General features: G+C 36.8%; 2 protein-coding genes across 2 annotated transcripts; both read right to left on the bottom strand.

The window, feature by feature from the left end:
• Positions 1-4,409: 4,409 nt before the first annotated feature.
• Positions 4,410-17,400, bottom strand: smek1 (SMEK homolog 1, suppressor of mek1 (Dictyostelium)). The gene is made up of 15 exons (XM_055021467.1): positions 16,340-17,400; positions 16,026-16,081; positions 15,836-15,934; positions 14,506-15,123; positions 13,914-13,991; positions 13,706-13,822; positions 12,017-12,133; positions 11,791-11,922; positions 10,690-10,792; positions 10,449-10,607; positions 8,985-9,154; positions 8,258-8,400; positions 7,549-7,739; positions 5,983-6,194; positions 4,410-5,575 (listed from the first exon to the last, which is right to left on the bottom strand). The coding sequence occupies exons 1-15, from the start codon at positions 16,479-16,481 to the stop codon at positions 5,456-5,458; spliced, it is 2,457 nt and encodes an 818-aa protein (XP_054877442.1). The 5' UTR covers positions 16,482-17,400; the 3' UTR covers positions 4,410-5,455.
• Positions 17,401-17,825: 425 nt separating this feature from the next.
• LOC129352456 (enhancer of rudimentary homolog) lies at positions 17,826-20,391 on the bottom strand. Its single transcript, XM_055021471.1, has 4 exons — positions 20,260-20,391; positions 19,718-19,805; positions 18,578-18,698; positions 17,826-18,475 (listed from the first exon to the last, which is right to left on the bottom strand). The coding sequence occupies exons 1-4, from the start codon at positions 20,260-20,262 to the stop codon at positions 18,373-18,375; spliced, it is 315 nt and encodes a 104-aa protein (XP_054877446.1). The 5' UTR covers positions 20,263-20,391; the 3' UTR covers positions 17,826-18,372.
• Between the last annotated feature and the right edge of the window lie 166 nt (positions 20,392-20,557).

The following is a 20,557-nucleotide window of genomic DNA, read 5'->3' as shown; positions in this document are numbered from 1 at the left end:
TATAAGCATTTTTTTCAGAACTGATTTGACTAGAAGACCAATTTATTGATAAACTGATTGGTTTCAAGTCACACCAAAAATCCAAAAGGCAAAAAAGAAGTTTTCAGTGTGAAGATCAGACCCTCTTCCTTTGTGAAGAGGATTTCTATATTTACTTGGTCCCAAGGGATTTGCGATGTAACTATTTATGCCTTTAAATATGTTTCATACCAATTAGGATCTATAATTAAGTCAGATCAATTTTGGACGTTTTCTGAGAAGGATATCTTCTTTGGTCAAATCCCACCTAGTTGTTTGGTAATTTATCATTTCTGCGTATGATTTACGTTAGGAAACTCAAGCCTTTTTGGCGGGGAGGTGTTTAAAGTAAAATAGCTGTCGCAGCGACTGGTCAGCGTCAATATAATGACTTTCAAACCAGAGCAGCCTTCGCTGAACTCGCTATGAGGCCCATTTTGCTCCTTTTATGTTGTAATCATGTCATTCTGGGAACCTTTTGACTTAATTTATCTGTCACCCAGTAATTCCGTTTCCTAAAAGGAAATCTCATGGAAAGCTCGCCGGACTTCTGTTCGTGACAGGCTCTCACCTCTGGCTTAATGTGAACCAGATGTGTCGGAAGATGATTTTTTTTTCTCCACGCTTTCATTCGCTACCGACGGATGCTGACCAGGGAAGGTGAGGGACGTGAGAGGTGGGGGGGTCCACGGCAGCACCGGGGTCCACCTTCCTCCGCCTCTCCGCCTTGGGGACGCTCAGCAGCTCCAGCGTTTAACTCGGTGATTAATCACACACACGGCGGCAGACGTGCAGCGCCGAACACGGCCAATCACCTCCATTAGAGCGGGGGAGCTCCGGTGGACACAGAGAGCACTTTGTGTCGGGATACACGGGTCATTGTCTGCTGCGACGCCCGGACCGGTGGGGAGACATGAAGCCCGGCTTTGTGCGCTTGTTTTCACAACCTCGGTTAGGTTTCCGAAAACCCGCATGAGAGGAGGCGCATTTCCTATGTTATATATCCTGGTTTGGTTAGCAGGATTAGATGGGATTACAGTAACATATGACTTTTTCCTCTCTATTTAGTCTTCCTTTGATCCATTGAAGTGATCCCACCAATTTGCTTTTTTTTTTTAAGAAATTTGATTATTTAAATTATACCTAAATTCCAGACCTGTGTGGTCTATACTGCCCTCTAGTGATTAAGGAAGAAACTGTCGTGCTAAACTGATCATCCAGACATTATGAAGATCATCAAACTGAAATTCATCAGGTGTATTTTGTAATGAAACCACCTCAATCAGACATCTGTGTGTTTTCTTGAGTATCAGCTATCTGAAATGTGCATATATACATCTATGTATGTGCTTATGGCTGATATGCAAGGTCACCTAGTATAGAGTTTTTAAATGGAGAAAATTGCCATTATATTTTTGTTCAGTTCTGTCTTGCAACACCCCCAGAATCATAAAGTGAAGGATCTCTTACGCATCCTGTATTGATGAGCAATTACATTATACTCCCTGGTAATTACTCCAATATTGCAATAATCTACATATTTGGACAGTTTATTTTATGAAGGGTTTCTTCATATGTATTTGAATATCAACAAAATATAAAGTTGAGTTGAAGGCATAATATTTATGACTATATGGCATTGTTTGTGTTACTGCTACACGTATTTTTTCTTGCACACAAGGAAAAAAAAAAATCTGCTATAATATTTTTGATTGCAAAAAACATGGTCTATATAACACTGACATCAAGAGGTGTAATTTAAAGGAGTGTCATGTATCCCTGTTATTACATGACAGCTGTTTTCCAAGTACAACTGAAGCTAGCCAGCTAAATCCAGCATTTAACAATTAATTTAGCTGTTTGTTTTTTTCCTGTATAGTCTAAGTAGTTAAGTCTTTTTTTTAAGACTTAACTACTTACTGTGTGGAGATGTTTCCAATTATATATAAACATTTGTTTTCGTTGTAATGCAGATTCTAATTTAGATTGTTTATTTAAATATATCACCTACATATATAACTTAAGGCATATAGTGTGCAAATGAGTTACAGTGTATAAGCATCATGAGTGATAATACAGACCTTTAGATTGCGCAGTTATTTTAGTACCACCTTTGGTATGTGTAGAATTTGCATCAATAGGCATAAATTAATTCAAAATAAGTATCATTTGATGTCATTCTTTCTTTACGCTTTCTTAACAAGACCATTATTTTCTAATGTAACTGTAAATATCAATAATAATGGCATACACTTTTGTTGCTTGCATTACTTTTGTCTCATGATAATATGCTAACAGATTAAAACCAAAACATTCTGATAGTGCATGTTAGTCCTTCCCCATCGTGTTGATGTCAAAAGTTAAATAGAAATTTCCCTGATTGTGATCTATGTACAGACTTCAGCAAGAACTACTGAACCAATTGTTTTGGGGGCAGAGCCAATCAAGAGAGCTGTCAAAGGCGTTTTTCATGAACCCAGCAGGAAGATGGACAGCAGTGTCCCTGATGGAGACTCTTCAGCCTGGCAGACGTACAGGCGGGTCCAGTCGGGTGAGCCACTTGGCACTGGTCGTCCAGCTGGCTTTCTGGTGGAACAGGAGCTGGCACCAGGAGCAGGCTGGCCTCTCCTCTGGCAGAGATGCAAGGCAGAAACAAACATGCAGACTCTGCCACACTCCTGCAGAGGAGCAAACAGAGGCTGGCAGGGAGGGCTGCTCTTCAAAAGCTGCTGTTGTCTGGAGATGCCTTTCATCTGAATGGGAGCCTTAATAGGCGTTGTGTGATGGCTCTCATCGCACACTGGGCACCCAGTGAACCTCTTCTGTTGGGTTTTAATTAAAAAAACAATGTTTGAAGGCCACAATACACTTGGAGGGACAACACAGTGACTTCTTGGTGGCCCTGGTGTTGTTTGTTTTGGACTTGCAGTCTGGCTTCCATCAAGTTTACCACAGTGGTAAACTACACTGCGAGGTGAAGACATTTTTTTTTTAAACTATGTTCCCTTATCCTGTGGAAAGGGGGTATTTTGGTTCAGCACAGTGCAGTTGCATTACTAAAATATTGTCCGCTACTGTACCTCAGGCGATAATTGTTAAATGTCAAGGTTAAACTAAATATCCACACATTTGTGGGCATAATTAAACAATTATAAAGCTGATTTTCTATACATATGTGTTGAAAGGAAAGGATGACCCATATTACATTGTTATTATCAAAGACATTTTTTTGACTAAAATAAAAATCACTTGATCCCATTAAATATACAAAAGCAGTTTTGTAGTTGAGTTAAATTCAGATTCACTTCCCACAAAAATAAATATTTCACTGAAATATTCATAGCTTAGTTTATTGCTGAGCACGTGAACAAAGATTCACATATTTTTCATGCATCTGTAATTAAAAAAAATAAAACTCTTATTTTAGTTGCCCACAAACATTTTCAACTTGATGATTTTGTACCATGTGGCAAGAGGTGAGGACACTACTGATGTAAACTATGATGGAAAGTTTGCTAATAAGTACGGGTAGGTAAGAGACCGATGGTACAATTGTGCATATTTATTTATCATGTTATCATGGATATCTTTTTTTAAATATTTTTAGTGCATCGGTTCTTGCATTTTTCCCCACACATTGATTTCTATTGGCCGTTTGTCTATTTGTTTTCTTTTTCAACTAAAGTTGCTGTGACAAGTAAACTTCCGCCAGTGACATCGATGAAGGTCTGTTCCCTTTCGATAACTTTATGCAAAAATACCAGTCTCTTTCTACTTAGGAGATTTAAAGCAATATTATTAGAGTCTTATTTATAGGTGAGGCAAGAAGTTCAATGAAAAATATAAAAACTTTGTAAATTTAAAAGTAATTTTAACTGCTTATTGTGTGGCGTTATGTTTTTGCTTTTTTTATACTGTAATAGGTATAATAATCTGATGTTGAACAGAAAATGTTTGTAGTGTCTTGTCTGGGTTATTATAATGTGTAAATCTAACCAATGACAATGCAACTGTATCTACACTACAGATATACACACGTTCATTGCTGCAGACTCAAGTGCAGTAGAAATTTTCCGGTGGAAATAATTATATACCAGCTTTTCTGTGCGCCTAAGGCGCCATCTGGTGGATTATGGAGACTTCAGCATCCTAAAATCTTACAAAACTGGTTTCTTTAAAGCTGTGAGGCCTCAGAGGACGACTTGGCACTGTTCAACTTGCAGAACAAGCAGTTTAAAACAGAATAACAATTGAAATGTTAATGTGTCAAAACAAATCTTCCATTTTCCTTGTGTTGTTCTTTTCTGCTCTGCTTTGGGATCGTTCTGGGAAAACATCAGTAAAAGATCAAATCTTGGATACAAAGAAACACCGACTTCTCAGGACAAAGATAGGGGACATCTTACAGGAAAGATCATTTTTAATGGTCCCAAATTTTCCGAACAACTAAGTGTACACTCTTGAAAGGAAAAAAAATGAGAAGATATGACAAAAAAAATCATCACATCTAGAATTCCACTCAATCTTTAATCAAGGTGGGATTACAAATTCTCCAAAAGATCTGCAGTTTCAAAGGGCAAAAAAGGGTAAAACTAGCTCACCTACTGAGGTCTTTAAAAACCTGTTCAAGTGTGTCTGAAAACGTCCTGAACATTTAAAGGCAGGTCTTTTTTTTTGTTGTCATTTACAAAAAACTGGTGGAAGAGACAAATAGAGAACAAAAGGAAAATCGTGAAAAAAAAACTGCTGGCTTTTTTTTCTCTTCAGAGAAAGAACGTCCACTGAGGAGCAACAACATTGATGACATCAAATGACAACAAGGGCAGCTGTTTGCCTCGTGCTGCCTCCCATCTGGTCCTAGAAACTAACTTAAAAGGGAACAAAAAGCAACCGACGAAGAGAAGGAAACGAGAGCAGAAGAAAAGGAAGCAGAAAGGAACAGTGAGGAAGTGAACTCTAGGGAGGGAATGGGGTGCAATAGGTGGGTGTGGGTCTGAATTGGCTGACCCATCTGGGTCGCTGTGATGTCCTTCCCTGAGTGGGGGGCTGGGGGAGGGGCGGTGGGTTATGGTCTGAGCACATAGGCTCTCTGTGTACATTTGTATTATTAGTATGTGGTCTTTTTCCTCCAGTTGAGAAATCACCAAACAACAACTAGGCTCTCTCGTGGGAACTCTATCGTCCACCAAAACCTTTCACGTCCGATCCTCTTTCCAACGGGTTTTTGTCCACTTCTGCTCTCCTGATTGGCACTTCTAAGAACTGGGAGAATCTGAGGAGGCTTTATATCCATCAGCAGTCTGCTCCTCGTTGGGCCGCCCTCTCACAACGAGGGGCGACTTTCATTCATTCAATTTGTCTGCAAGTTTGATCATTCCTGTGAAGAGTCAATGTTCTGAGACTGTCTGAGTGGAGCAAAAACTGCAACAGTGATTCTTTACGAGCTCAGTTTGGACTTTTTTGTGGGCGGCAGAGCATCCTCTTTACTTTCTCCGTCCTCCTCTTCCTCCTCCTCTTCATCATCATCCGGATAGTCTACCAGTCCCACTAAACCTCCCTGCAGCAGACAAGCAAAATGCCATAAATCAAAGGACCGTATGTGAGGAGTTTGTAATGGAGTTCAGCAGTCGCTGCTGGCTTTCAACAGTGTTTACTAAAAAAGCTGCCGCTAACAGAACTTCTATTATAGCAACATGTTTGTCAAAAAGGCATGTGATTTATGCGTTATTGTTTTTCATGTGTGTATTATCTGTTAAAAAAAACCTGTAAAGTCGTCCAATGGTGTTGCTCGTAATTGCAATTAAAAGCAGGTTCTGTGTGAAAACTAACAGTTTAGGTGTGAAGCTTCATAGTTTTCACAAGTTTTATTCACTCTCTTTTCTGGAGGGTGTTCAAAAGCTGTGCTAATTAATTTTTGATGTGTTTAATTCCTCAAGTTACTGTTCTTTTAGTTTTAACAAATACCTTTGTGGTTACAGCTGTCATAGGGGGTGAGCTCCGTGCCCCTGAGCCGGGAGACCCTGGTGATCCTGGAGAACCTGGGTTCAGTGACGCTGATGAAGGAGGACTGGCCAGACTGGTCTTAGTGGATCCAGAGAAGGAAAGCTTAAAGCTGGGATTCTGCCTGCCTGACAAACTCGACTTGCCCAGTACTTCTTTATCCTCCGTGTCTTTCACTGTGGGTAACATGACAACGTGAGAAAAGTTAGTCTCACCAAACTACTTTCGTACTTAGGGTGAGACAGAGACCAAGATGTGTTTTTCCCTGTAAGAGGAAAACACAGGAATTATAGACCAGCAGTTTGCCTATTAATATCTAGACCTTGAGTGGGTTCCAGGATGAAATTACTCAACGGTTTCAAAAGTCCAGGTTTCAAAATTTCTATAATTAGTTTAAATAAAGATAAAAACTCAAAACACTATTAAATATACATTTTTTGTAACACAGTGAAATTGCACCTCAGAAATCTCACATGTCTACGAACAACAAGAGATGTTTTAAGGAGAATTTTCTTCAAACTAAGCATATTTTGGTCCATTTTAAAACATGGATGAATATATTTTGAGCTCATGGCTTCTATTTGTGCTCAAAGATTTTTATCTTTGATATGTTTGCCATTATCTTTTGATTAATGGCAAACATATACATATACCAAACTGAAAAAAATGCATGTACAAATGTTTGGTAAAAACTAAGGCATTTTGAAAAAATAACAAAAGGTCTTTACTCATTGAAGTCAACTTTGGATTTAGTTAATTAAGGCTGTTTTTATTTATAGTTTTCTTTTGTTTAATAAAAGTAAGTGACCCATTATACTTGGCCTGCAATAAATTAGTCAACATAATAAACAACCCTAGTTATAGAAAATTGTTGACACATCATTTAGAACCAATTTTTCTTAAGAACCACACACTGTAAGAAGTTGTGTGGACTGCATCACCTTCATCGCCTACCAGGAACATTGTCTTCTAATAGTCTGTTAAGTGTTCCTTAACAGACTTAAGGAGTATATTTTGACAAGGGTGTAACATAAATGATGTGACTTTTCTTTTGCTTCTCTTGGTTATCAATGTGATAGCACCAATGGTTGAGAATGCCAGGGTTGCCATCTGATTCAGCATTTGTGTAAAGGAATATTTCTCTGTTTTTACTGTATAGAATAATCAGGCTTAACCCTATCTAACATGTTTCATGCACAATCAAAGCAAAGATTCTGCTTTATTTCTCAAAAAATATGTAGTTGGAGTTGTAGTTTAAATACCTGGCGAACAATAATCTATTTTAGGTTTGACTGACCAAAACTAAATGTACTCTTGTTTTTGAAACCTTTATTTCTAAAACAGAAGAAATAAATTGCTAACCTGCAACTTAATGCAGCTTAGCATTAAATTGCAGGCTTAATGCTAACCTGCAGTTTTAATGCAGGTTAGCATTAAAATTGCTAACCTGCAGAACACATTTATTATGGCTGGTCCTCTAATTTACAATTATCTTCAGGCATACTGCACAGCCATTTTTCTGATACTTACATTTCTTTCTCTCCATGAATTTGCTAATAGGTTCCATAAGGTCTTCTTCGCTCTTCATCTTGTCGGAGGGTGGAACAACGGCCTCACCATCCTCAAGGTCATCTTCATCTGTATTGAACCACATCTCCTCCTCATCCTCTAACGTTCGTGCGTCGCGACGGAAGCGGTGGTTCCGCAGGATGGAGCGCATGCTGTCGAGATTCAGATGGGGAAAAAAATTAGCTCAGGAATAAAAAGTTTTTAGCAAATCTTATTTATGACCAGGTACCTTTTAGTTGCCATGTCAACCACAAAAAAACAACATATAAACCATATAAAAAGGAAATAAGAAGTCATCTAGGTTCTGTTTGAACAGGCTCTTACAGCTGGAAATTATGAATGAACAACAATTTGCAGCATTGCTTTTCATTTACGATCTTCAACTTTGTGTTTTCACTGAAACATTTAACAATCGTAGTCATCAATGGACCCAAAGTATTGAGCTAAAAAGTCAGCAGCAATTGTGAGGAAGAAAATAGGTAACCTAAAGCAAAGCGTCTACTTATTATTGTACATATTCATGCTGGACTTTTTAACCTCTGAATGAAGAAAGAAAAATAACAAAAGAAAAATAACAAAAACATTATTAACTTTCAAGACAAAAACAGGCTTTCCTAACAGTTCAGGTTGGAGTAGCAGTAACAGCACTGCCCCGCCTTGATTTTCTCACCTATCCAGTTTGGGGTTGTCTTGTCTCTCTCGCTGCTGTTCGTATCGCAGCTTTAGGCCTTTGAATGTCTGGACATAGTCTACATCCTCCAGAGACTTCCAGTAGTTCTCCACAATGTGAGCTGTCAGAGACTTTATGTCCTCCTAGAATTGGAGGCAAAATAAACCTGTTATTAAATTACAGATGGAAAAAATTAAAAGAAAAGTACAGAAGGAGAAAAGAAATTAGATTTAAGCACAAAGAGCAGACAGTCTGCAAAACTATGATGATAAACTTCTAAGCACGACATACATTATATTTGTTGAACTAACTTTAACATCACATGAATAATTATATAATATTGGAACTTCTATTGCCATAAAAAAACAGTTGTTTTTGGTTTCTGAGGTGGGTAATCCATGAGAAATTGTTACTTTTTTGGCTATTTAAACCCAAGAGATAGAAATTTAGATTTTAAAGTTGTCCATAGGAACATTCAAAAAACAAAACAAACAGGCCAGCAAAGAACAGAACAAAGAAACAGGATCATTTATAAATATGGTAATAGTGAATCAAAGTTGACAGGAAAAGTAAACAAACTTTTAAATCAATGAAATTATCTTCACTTGTACAACAGCCTTTTCGTAAAATTCCCAAAAATTTCAATTAATATTTCTTAATGATTATCATTTCCAATTTTAGCAGAAACAATTTTGTGGAGAATAAATGGCCTAGGCACAATACTCACCACACGAACATATTCAAACATCTCAATCATAGCTGAGTTTAATAGGTTGTAGCGCGATCCGTTGTTGCGGAAGGCTTTAACGACAGGCTCAAACAGGAAGTTTCTCATGATGTACCGATTGTAGAACTCGTCCTTCAGGCCTACAATCCTCCTCATGAAGCGCAGGGCACCTAAAAATGAAGAAAGATACTTTCATGCAGAGCTCCAAACTTGCACAGCTGAGATACAAATAGCTTTAAAACTCACTGCCATGGAGTTGTGATTTAAGGGGAAAACACAAACATTTGACATGCATCCATAAATACGTCTCTTAAATTTCAATAATAGCAATCCACAGCAAGAGCAGCAAGAAATCCTTTCAGGAAACATTCAGATGTCTAGCAACACGAAACTAACAGGGAAACTACACACAGCAGAGGCACAAAAATCTGTTTTCTTGGCACATTTCAACTCAAACTCACAATGCATGTCTTAAAGGAAAGAACAGACACATGTCATTCCACAGGTTTGCTGGTCTTAAAGGTATATGCAATTTTTATGGCTGAACTCAATGTGCCATCAATGATCTGACACATTAACAATATCTGAATATGAGACACTTGATAAATACAATTCACCCTTTACCCACAATTCAGTTCATGCATTTTGTTACAACAAAATGTGATTTGATGTGATACTAGCACTGAGGCATGGAAATATGACTTACAATAAATCAAAGAAAAATTAATATTTTTGGATCTACATTTCACAACAAAGTCTTGCGTCATGATTTCTATACATGTGCTTACAAGCTGCATCTAAACTAATTAATTAATCTGCTTCAGTGCAATATTTAACAACAGCAAGACGGAATACATTTTCATCACTCTTTCATTTGCTCAATATTGAGCAGCTGTTTTTATTTTAGATTATGAACAAGTTACTCAATCAAAAAGGGATTTATTTACTGGAACATTCCCATTAGAATAAAAGGTATTGTAAACGAAAATACCTCCCTGTCAGAATAATAATCATGTCATTAAATGACTTAGGTGGGGAGAGAATTTAACATAGAAAGAGACTGAAATTATTCAAAAAATAAAAGCATTAAGATAGTAAGATCTCCCCACATCTTGCGCATTAAAGTGTGTCTACAGAAATTTTATTCATGATCAGGGTGAAGGAAAGCTTAAACACTTTCCCAAAATGTATCATCCTATTCTATAGTTTACTAAGAAAAGTTCCACAACAGCACAAGTAAATTTAATTTTAAGTCCATCTTTCATCTAAACAGGTCAAATTCAACAGGTTAATTTTTAATCTGACCATTTATGCTTCTTCCTGAAAATGCATCTAGTAATGGCTTCTCTACAAACACGTGAGTCAAACATCTGCATCACTACAACAGTAGGAATATTCACATCTTATTGTACATAATAACTATGACTAAAAGGCAATGACTAAAATATTCATGTTGAGACTTACATAGTGCCAAAAAGGCGTGTTGTGAGGCAGTGAGAACCAGAACCCTCCTTAGAATATCTTTGTTGATGATGTAGTTCTTGATGTGATACGTGTGATGCTCAACACAAAACGTTAGCAGCTCCAAAATCAAGGCAAGCAACTGGGCTGTTTGAAAATCATCTACAGACAACAGAAAATGCAGACAACTAATCAAAAACTTAACATTTGAAATCAAAATTCACATCTTAAAAATATCCAGTACCTTTGCTTGGTTTTTCTTCTGTTGTGTTGGCTAATAGTGGAGCAGAGAGGACATGCATACAATGCTTGTAAAAAAAGCTCAGGAACTCTGTCTTTTCTGTTTTCTGGGGATAAAAAAAGATAAGTTTTTGTATTATTTCACTAATTTCAAATATCTTGTCTGTCTACTTCAGATCACTTGCAACAGCTGAATATAAGTACGTTTGATCAATTAAATTCTGGTTGTGAGAAACAATTTCTGCTTGCAAATCTATTCAAGGATTTATTGTGACTTCTATTTTAATGTCGTAGCTACTAAGCAAAACATTTAGCTTAATAACCCACAGTATGTTGGTCAGCAGGAATAGCATTGTCATGTCAGTCTTAGAAATGACTGTAAAACAAAAAAATAAGTTGCAAAAACTATGTTTTATCATTTGCAATATAGAATACTGGAAAGATTATGTTTTTCTTTGCTTTTAAATATATACTCTAATTGGAGTGCAATTTTGCATTTAAGGCACATCTCAAGTATTATGTGTGGAAAGCATTTATGCAAGAATCCAGTATGTGTAAGATATGTAAAAATGTATCCAAAATGGCAGGCCTGGTGGCCCTACTGATTAGGTTGGGAAAGCTGAACACATTCAATTAGCAAAAGTAACTTCAATTTATGGAAAATGTAACAGTATGTTCTTACATTCTTTAAATGGTCACTGAATCTGCTATGAATTAACTGATACTACATTTTTCCTTCAAATGAATAAAAGTTTGTTTCTTGACATAACCTCTACAACAAAATTTACTTAATTTCTCATCTTCTAAGCCATCAAAGCTTCTCACCTCAACTAACAAAAATTGTGCTTCAATTAAAACATTGTTTCATCAAACAGATCTTGCCTCAGCATTGAGTAAAATTACAGTTGTCTAAAAGCTGATGTTGGCCTCGGCGATGTGGACAAAATATTTCCATCAGAATATTTTGTGGTATTCATTGCAATAATGACAACAAAGATTATTTTTTTTTTAATCCATCAAAGTCCTTTCTTAACAGTTTCTACACGTTTAACAGTGATAGAAAAAATATTAGCCAACCCCTAAAGTGAAAGCTGTGAAAACTCACATTTGCAGTTGCCAGCATGTTCTCTGGATCCAATAAAGTCCGCAGCAAACCCATTAACTGGACAGCGCCGCCAAGTTCTGGGTCAGTATCACAGATCATGTGTTCTATAATCAGGTTGATGAGAAGAATATCCTGGAGAACCAAAAAAAGGGTTGAGTTTGAAACCACTTGTGGGAAAGTGCTATAACTTTCATTTAATTTCAGAGTACTTTTTATGTCGACTCACATCATCATTTTGCTGAGACTCCTGCATGACAAACTCTCGTACCATGGAGGGGTTATACTCCACTAGATAAGAGAAAATATCTGTGGCTGCCCCACGAACCTGAACATCATCCATTCCCTGTTGGGAAAAGAAGGATCTGTTAGTTATCAGCTTCATTATTTCAGCAAATAAAATAGTATCCTAAAGATGAAAATAGAAAACAAGAAGAAAAAAAAACACATGGAATTAGAATTTCAAACCACTTTAAGTATTTTTTCTGATCTAGTCTCAGCAGGTGACCAGGCTTATGCAATTAATTATGCTTATATATTTCAAATTCAGTTCCAAATAAAAATAAATAAATAAATAAAACAAAAAATCTAATCTACAATAAACTTTTTTTATTTTGCCTGTTTTACAACTTATTTCGATTTTGACCAAAATAAATACATGAACTTCAAAGAGCGTTTTTATGCTTTAGGCATACTAGATCTTTGATTTTGTTTGTATGCATTAATTGATGTGCTAACATTTATTAATTTTTAGAAAAATGTAATTCAAATAAGTCAGATATGACATTGATAGAGCTTTGAGTCTAAGATTCGCATTCCTCCCTGTCTGTCTTACCGTTTAAAAAGAAAAATAGGATGAGTCCCAAAAGAAGTGGTGCCACAGAGGAGCCAAAACATTGTAGCTAAGGATTAGTCATAAGGATCAACAAAACCAAAATGTAGTTACGGTTAGGTTTAGAAAAACGGATCCAGGACAGCATTTACTCCACCAAACAGAACAACTAAAACACACCGCTCTCCGTTGTTTAAAACAGTGCAGTATTTAGAAACTTCACTGGTGAAATGAGTTTACAGAAAAGTATGAGACAAATTCTTCATTCTGAGGATATCAACTTTCTTGCTGCACTGCAGTCCTCCACAATAACAATACCAGCAGAATCACATTAACAATAAAAAGCATTAGTTACTCCTAAGGCTTTTTAGCCATGAGGAAACAACATGTTGCAGCTACCTTCAGCTATCACTGACTCTACTTTAAAAATTAGAATACTTAAAGAAACAGACATTAAGACATACATCAGGAATGCCAGATTTCCATTTGTGCCTCTAATCCTTGAAGAAACTGTTCATGCCAAATGGAGAAAAGCTACTAACGTTTAAAAAATACAACTGTATACAGACAAAATATACTTTTGCTATAGCAACCATTTTTACAAAGTGAAACTGTATGCCCTCACTCAACAATACAGTAATGTATAAGTGATGGTTCGAATGTCACAGTTTATGTTTTATGTATTCCCTCTTAGCTACAGCCGCAACATTATAGAGCAACATGACAGTGAGGTTTAAGGTTGAAAACATCTCAGGTGGAAGATAGAAAAAAAAGCAAGATTTTGAAAAAAATAAGAGTAGATGAATGTCCCAAAACAGAAAGGTCATGACATCCAGTCCATTCCTGACGCATGCTTTAACAAAATAAAACATATTGAACTTTCATCTTAGTCTCTTTGAGCTTTGTAAACTTTATATTGCAAGGCATCTGCATACACTGATTTACATCTGTTCTACAGGTTTATTGGTCTGAATACTTTATTTCATATTCTTTGCATGCTTTGTTTTTACATTAGTAAAATGTGATAAATTAAAGACTGCGATGTTACTATAAAATCTAAACATCAATAAATGTCATTTCACTCACCAGTATAACCTCTAGTGCAGGTAAAATGCCCATGTTTGACAAAGTCTTGAAAAAAGCATCTCTGTTTTGAGGTTGTAATGTTTGTGAAAACGCACAGAACTCCTTTAAAAAGTTTACCTGAAAGACCAAAAACATAATTATTTCAACCACAAAAAAAAAAAAAAAAAAACATCTGCCTGATTTGCATTACAATTCATTTTTGGCATACCAGTTCTTGTCTTTTGTCATCATCTGTAGCCTCATCTGTTAGCTGTGCAAAGAGGTCTGTCAGGAACTTCTCATCATCCTGACATTAACAGAGCAGAGTTTATGAAGTGGTGAGTAGCAAGTAGATAATATGATCACATCACTTTCTCCTAAGACAGCCCAACAAGCTAAATGTTTTTTTCTTTACTTTTTGATCATGTGAAATTTATCAGAAGATAATGTGAGGTTTAAAATGTTTGTACAACACTGTGATATTAACCAATATCACTTTGGCTAAAGTGATATTAACCAAAGAATTCAACCTGTTTAAACAGTAAAACTTTAATTTAGCTTTATGCTAAAAGGTCATATGCACTATGTCTCTGAGTCAATAGTGAATGTTTATATGTGTTTTAGTTTGCCTCTAGCACAGCCACACTGATTTACACAACACCTCTCTATCTCTATGGAGACAGCAATACATAAACACTAGTGAGTTGACATGGTGCAAAAACACAAAGGTCATTTGATCATAAAACTCAGACGACTTCACACTGAGGAAAGCATAACAAATTTGTGTGTATTCTACAAGTATTTAAACGTTTGTGTCTCACCTGTAGCATGCCCACTATCTCCACCTTGTTGAAGAAGATGAAGGAGTGCAGGGTGGACAGCATGTTTTCCTCAAATACAGAGGGCGTGGGCAGCACCATGTCCTGAATGTACTGCACGCGATATGTCTGGTGTATTTTCTGACGCAGTTCAGGATCGGAGATGGGGATCACCTCCTTAAAACGCGCCGTCTTAGTCAGAAACTCTCGATGCCGCCGTGGCTGCGGCAGTGCTGGGTCGAATTCTAGACAGCCGATGACGTCCATGATGCACTCGTCAGAAAACATCACCTCGAAGAGTGCGGTGCGATTTAGCAGGAAGATGCCTTTAATTATTTCGTACAGTTGGTGCAGTCCTTCTCGGTTCTCCAAGTCCTCACACACACGAAACAGTTCCAGAAGCTTGCGAATGTAGCCTTCATTCTCCACTGCCAAAGCCAGTTTCTCACGCCGCAGCGGCGACGGGAGTGAGGAGGCCACCAGCTCAGCGAGGTCCTCCAGGCGGTTTAGTTCACATGGCGGCAGCTCCAAACCTGGGGAAGACATGTCATCGAAGCGCTCTTCCTCAGACTCATCCACGACTTCCTGCGTGATGTCCACTGAAGGATCCTTTCCCTGCACCTTGATGATGAGACAAACAGATGAGCAACAGATATTAGAGTTACATAAACAGTGTATTACATTTCAACCAATTACAAATAATATCAAGACATTGATAAATACATTCACTAGGACCTTTGATAAATTTGGTAGTTTTTAACTAAAAAGTAAAAGAGAGAAGAAAATCGTGCACATTTAATCGTGTATGCGTAACCTTTCATATTTTTGTTATATTGATCATTAAACTATATGCTCTTTGTTTGTAGACCAAGAATGGTTGAATTTCTTAGTTTTGATGCATTGTTTTGAACATGGAAAAAATGAAGACTAAATATTGCAGTGGCGATATGCAATGACAACATCAGCTGCAACATCTCCCTATTTTCTGCTTGCCTCTCTTTCTCAGAAATGCTTCCTCCAATCTGTGACCTTTACCACTTTGGGCAATGTCATTTGTGTGTTCTGAAAATCTTCTGCATGAGACTGTCAAACTGGCTAAATATTATTTTAACATGATAAAAGCAAGTACATCACATTTAGAATGTACTAGCCAACATTTTTTCCACTTCCAACTGTCCTTATAGATATGCATATTACACAAGTAATGATATATTAGTGATGAATTGAGCAGCATCAGAATTTTTTTTTTCAAAACTGGCTGATCTTAATTTCCGCTTGACTTATTAGTGTATATCCACGACACACAATGACAGAAGAGACAAAAAATAGTTACCTGACATATTTTCTCCCAGATTTCATCACAGCCAGCCTTCTCCTGAAAGCTGAGTGCTAGATCATAGTTCTCAGCCTCTGACCATACTATCAATGTGTCCTTTTTAAAAGAAAAACAACTAAAATTTACGATCTGGACACATCAGGAAAGAACATTTCTTTTTTAACCAAGTACTGTGTCGTGTACTGACCTGCTGTTTCTGGTACGCTGTATTTGGGTTGATTTTGGACTCCAATAGTAGTGAGCCTGACAGATTATAAAGGTGACAGATATGAGGTGAAAAAGTGCAACAAACCAAAAGAGCTACTTTTAAGAAATACTGTTACTGTACAGAAACAAAGTACTTTATTAATCCCAGAAAGAGAAATCTCAAAGTTGTAAAATCAGAATCAAAACCACACTGTACAATTAACATAAAACAATGACCAAAAAGGTAAACATTTGTACAGGAGGTTATGTAGAATCTGGGAATTTTTTTAATTCACCCTTCAGTTGTTCACTTACCATCACTCTCTGCTCGAACCAGGAGAGAAGTGCCTTTTAACCGCTCCACATAGCATGAGGAGACATGTCCGGTCCCACGGTCATCCCACTGTCTGTCCTCGTTGAGGGTATAGACTTTGACTCTCCTACGAGTGTCCGTCATCTTGGCAGGTGATCGTAACCGGTGTTCCCTTCCCCGAACTTCTTTGGGTCTCACAGGGGGGCTTCCTCACCTAGTAACACAACTGCAGATTAACCCCTAACACCTGTCCACTTCTGAAGTGCCGAAAGTCTTTTAAAAGGGGTTGATCTTTACTCAAAGATAAAGAGGGTTTCCGCAGCCTTCTCAGAAGGATTGTGCATTTACAAGTTTATTTATTTATTTTTTGTTTTCCCAAGCCGAGTCGAAACTTATCTCACCAAGGATACAGGCAGTGCGCCTGGCAGAAACGGCACAGAAACCATTGTGGCAAGGTAACGACAGTATAATTAACTGAACGAAGAACAACTGACGTTTTCGTCTGTTTTCTACAAAATACGATGGAAAGACATAACAAACTGTACTCCTATAGCTGAAATAGACACATTTAAAATAAATCCAGCTCGACAAAAACTGGTTTCCTCTCAGTACAGTTTGTACGCTTGCAGGTAATGTTAGCTAACTCGTACGCTCGCTGCCTACGCTCTACATATTCACAATAGAGCTACAGTCTAAAGCAAACTCACCGCTGTTCAACACCGATAACATTATTTTTTTACTCGCGATCAACAAGCACTGCTTAAATACCAAACAGTGTCTCCGCGTTTCTTTACATATTACGCCAGCTAACTAGCATTAGCTGGTGTCTCTTCCCCAAGTATTCCGCCATGTTCTGGCTCGGGGCCGCGGAGAGACCTCTCTCTCATTTCTAATACTCAGACATCCCCCAAAATTGTGCAGACTAACAAAGTGGAGCAGAATAATTAATCCAAAACAGCCCTTTACATTATACTGTTATTTGCCATTCATTTCAGACGTCTTGCTCAGGTAATTGCTAAGTGCCCCCCTTGAGTTTTCAGCCATCTTGGGTCCCTTCACAGGCAGTACGGGGTTTCCGACACTGCAACAACAGGGCAGCCCGCCACATTTAAAGAGGCAGTAGCAGGACAAAAAAAAAAAAAAAAAAAGAAATGAAAAACGTTTTCTACCATCGATTTCTTTTCCCATAAAAATATTTCGTATGACCATTCGAAAATATTTTTTTGAGTCTTAGCTTCTCTGGCTTTGGAGCAGTTATAATTCTTCCTAAATCACAATGGTAAAATTTTAACTTTTAGAAAAATAAAATCTGTTAGAAATGTAAAAGCAGCAACAGAAATGCACTTACCATGATAGGTCACATATGGGTTGTACAGTATCAAGCTATAATATCAATTTAATCATAATTCTTTCATTCAACTACCATCACAAGACAATTTTGCAAAAGATGAGCTGTGGTACAATAATTGCAGATTAAATAGACAGAAGTCAGAAAACAGCTGTTTATTTTGTTTAACTCAAAGATAAGAGACAAGAGTTTAAAAAGTCAGACATTTACATAAAAGAAGAGATTAAAAAAACAATTTCTACCATAATGGCAATAAAAACTGAAATGAGAAATAATAACCTTATGAATGTTTTCACTTCACTCTAATTCAGACATAAATCAGCTGCATATAAAGCCAGCAGTGAATCCAGAAACAAACCATCTAACCATAATGTAAAACACTTCCAAAGGCAGGTACTGAAGAGAGAAGTTCATTCCTGCAGCCATTACCCCAATTCTCAATGTGTGACAAATTGGAAATGTATGTAATGGAATGACAAAAAATATCCTAGGCATAGCAAATTGTCAATATAAAGCCCTGAAATGTTTTTATCAACCCACCACATTTTCCAATGTATACACAATTTACAATAAACCCCTCGCCAGCCCAAGGGTGTTGTCCTTGTACACATATCTGAAGCCCTCTGCAGTACAGGAGTTTAAAATACTTGCAGATGCATGTAGAAGGACAACATGTCAAACATGCTTTTACTTTGCTGCTTGCTGAGCCTGGCGCCGCAGCAGGACATATATCTTCTCTTTAATCCAGTCTTTGTTGTAAGGTTGGTATGTCTGCGTGTCAGCTCTGTACCTGTATTAAAAACAAAATGTTTTTTTTTTATAGAGAGCAATCAACATCCCACAAAAAAAAAAAAAAAAAACATAGTCTGTCCTTCTAGTAAGCCATTCTTACACAAGACAGCTCAGATCTGCCAAGTCATCGATGAAGTCAAACAGCTGACTAATGTCGTAAGTAATGGATGGACTGTTTGGATTCATCCTCTTCAGATGCTCTTCATACATTTTGCAAACACCTGGAAGACAAGGCGCAATAGTTTTGAACAGCAAGATATGGAAGAAAAATATAATAGCGTGCCAATGAAAACTAAAGGAAAATAGTAATTGTGTCCTGATGTCTGTTGATATTGAGTAAATTAAAATCTTCTTTGAAGATGTTGTTAAAAATGTATTGTGGAAAAACCTCTACAGCCATGATGAACTTGGTTTCCGTAGTACTGAAAACATTGAGCACTAAAAACATATTTTTTGGTTTATTTAAATTTAATCCGATATATTTTATCCTCTTTGCATACCAAACATCATTAAATCTGGGCCACAGAAAATATTTGTGGTTATTTAAAAATATGTTTATTGTCGCTTTAAAATGCTGCAATATTTAGTAATATTGAGAGTAATTTTTTGTATGAAAAAGAAAAGTGAGTCAGTAAATGTGTATGTACGATTCTGTACCATGACAAACTGTCAGTATTGCTGAGCAGAAAACAACAAATCACGTACAATTTCAGTACATCCAGATGTGGCGTTAGAAAAACTGGATGACTTTTTTTAGGCTCATAAAGCCAAAAGACATACATTTCCTGTAGTACGTTCAATTGAGGCTGGTCTACTTTCAAACAGAAGTGAAATATAAAAGGCTTTGCGTGAAACCAGACTGAGACTTACACAAAAAGAGAGTCTCATCCGTGCATTCAGATTCTTCAATAAAATTATAAACAGGTCTCCATCTCTTAGTAGACAGTAAACAGGTCAAATGCATTATACATCAATAGATTTTTATAATTTGGTCTCACAAAACCAAACACTAATCTCAAATATTTAGTTAATGAGAGGCAAGTCAGAGTTTCTTTGAATCTGTATGTTTAATCAAACCTCTTGTCTTTCGCTCTACAGATGCTTGGTTAAAACGTCGGTGAAAACTGTGTGTTGCTACAGTTCCCTTCTATCATTTTATGGCACACCGATTCAGCATTAAATTTCATAACCACATTTGTACAAATAGTTAAACTGAAAAAGACAGAAAAAAAATATATACCTTCCATGCACTCGTTTACCGACTCGTAGTCCGCATATGTGCGGCCCTCTGGTCTCTTGGTCGGCTGGACAAGCAAAATTGTGTGCGACTGAAAAACACAAATTTAAATTTAATAAAAACATAATAATATAGCAACATGCCACAAATGATATAGTCTAAACATGGATTTTATTATTTACTCTAATGCCAAATATAATTATGGAGGGCTCCTGCACAGTCATTTCCAAATATTACGAGTGTAGACTATTTTTGGTGAAAGACAAAACGACAAAACGTCATGTTCTAAATGCATAGAACATTAAACAGTACAACAGACACCAATCCAACAGAAGCATAATTATATGACAAGTATCCAAGCCAGGGGTTAATTTCAAACTTAAATTAACCTTGTAACAGCAAAAAAATAAATAAATTTGACAGAATAAAATTAGTAGCAACTGATAGCGTCGCATCTTGCTAGCTTAGCAGAAACAGAACAACTAGCAGTGTCGCTTATTATCAGTGTTTCTTATATTTTAAACCTCAGTGCACGCAACACTTACCATGTCTGTCGTCACTACAGATCCTCCCAGTTTACGGTGGAAACAAAGAAGGCAAAAACGAATCGCTTAATCTACTTTTCAGATTGCCGAGCAAAGCAAGGACTCGAGAAAAAACACTTGAAGGAACTGACACAAAAGTGTTTCCGGTTATAAAACATGACGGCTTCAAAATAAAAATTTGATTTCAAAATAAAAGTAAAAACTGAAGTTAAACTGGTAAAAATACCTATTTTTTTTGTAGTAACTGGAAACTAGTTAAGCTAAATAAGTTCGTATATAAATTAAAAAGTAAATAATA

The sequence above is a fragment of the Poeciliopsis prolifica genome, unplaced genomic scaffold, assembly GCF_027474105.1.
Source record: "Poeciliopsis prolifica strain line A6 unplaced genomic scaffold, Auburn_PproV2 SCAFFOLD076, whole genome shotgun sequence".
NCBI lineage: Eukaryota > Metazoa > Chordata > Actinopteri > Cyprinodontiformes > Poeciliidae > Poeciliopsis > Poeciliopsis prolifica.
Note: the sequence above shows the minus strand (reverse complement) of the source record. Positions and strands in the feature narration are given on the sequence as shown.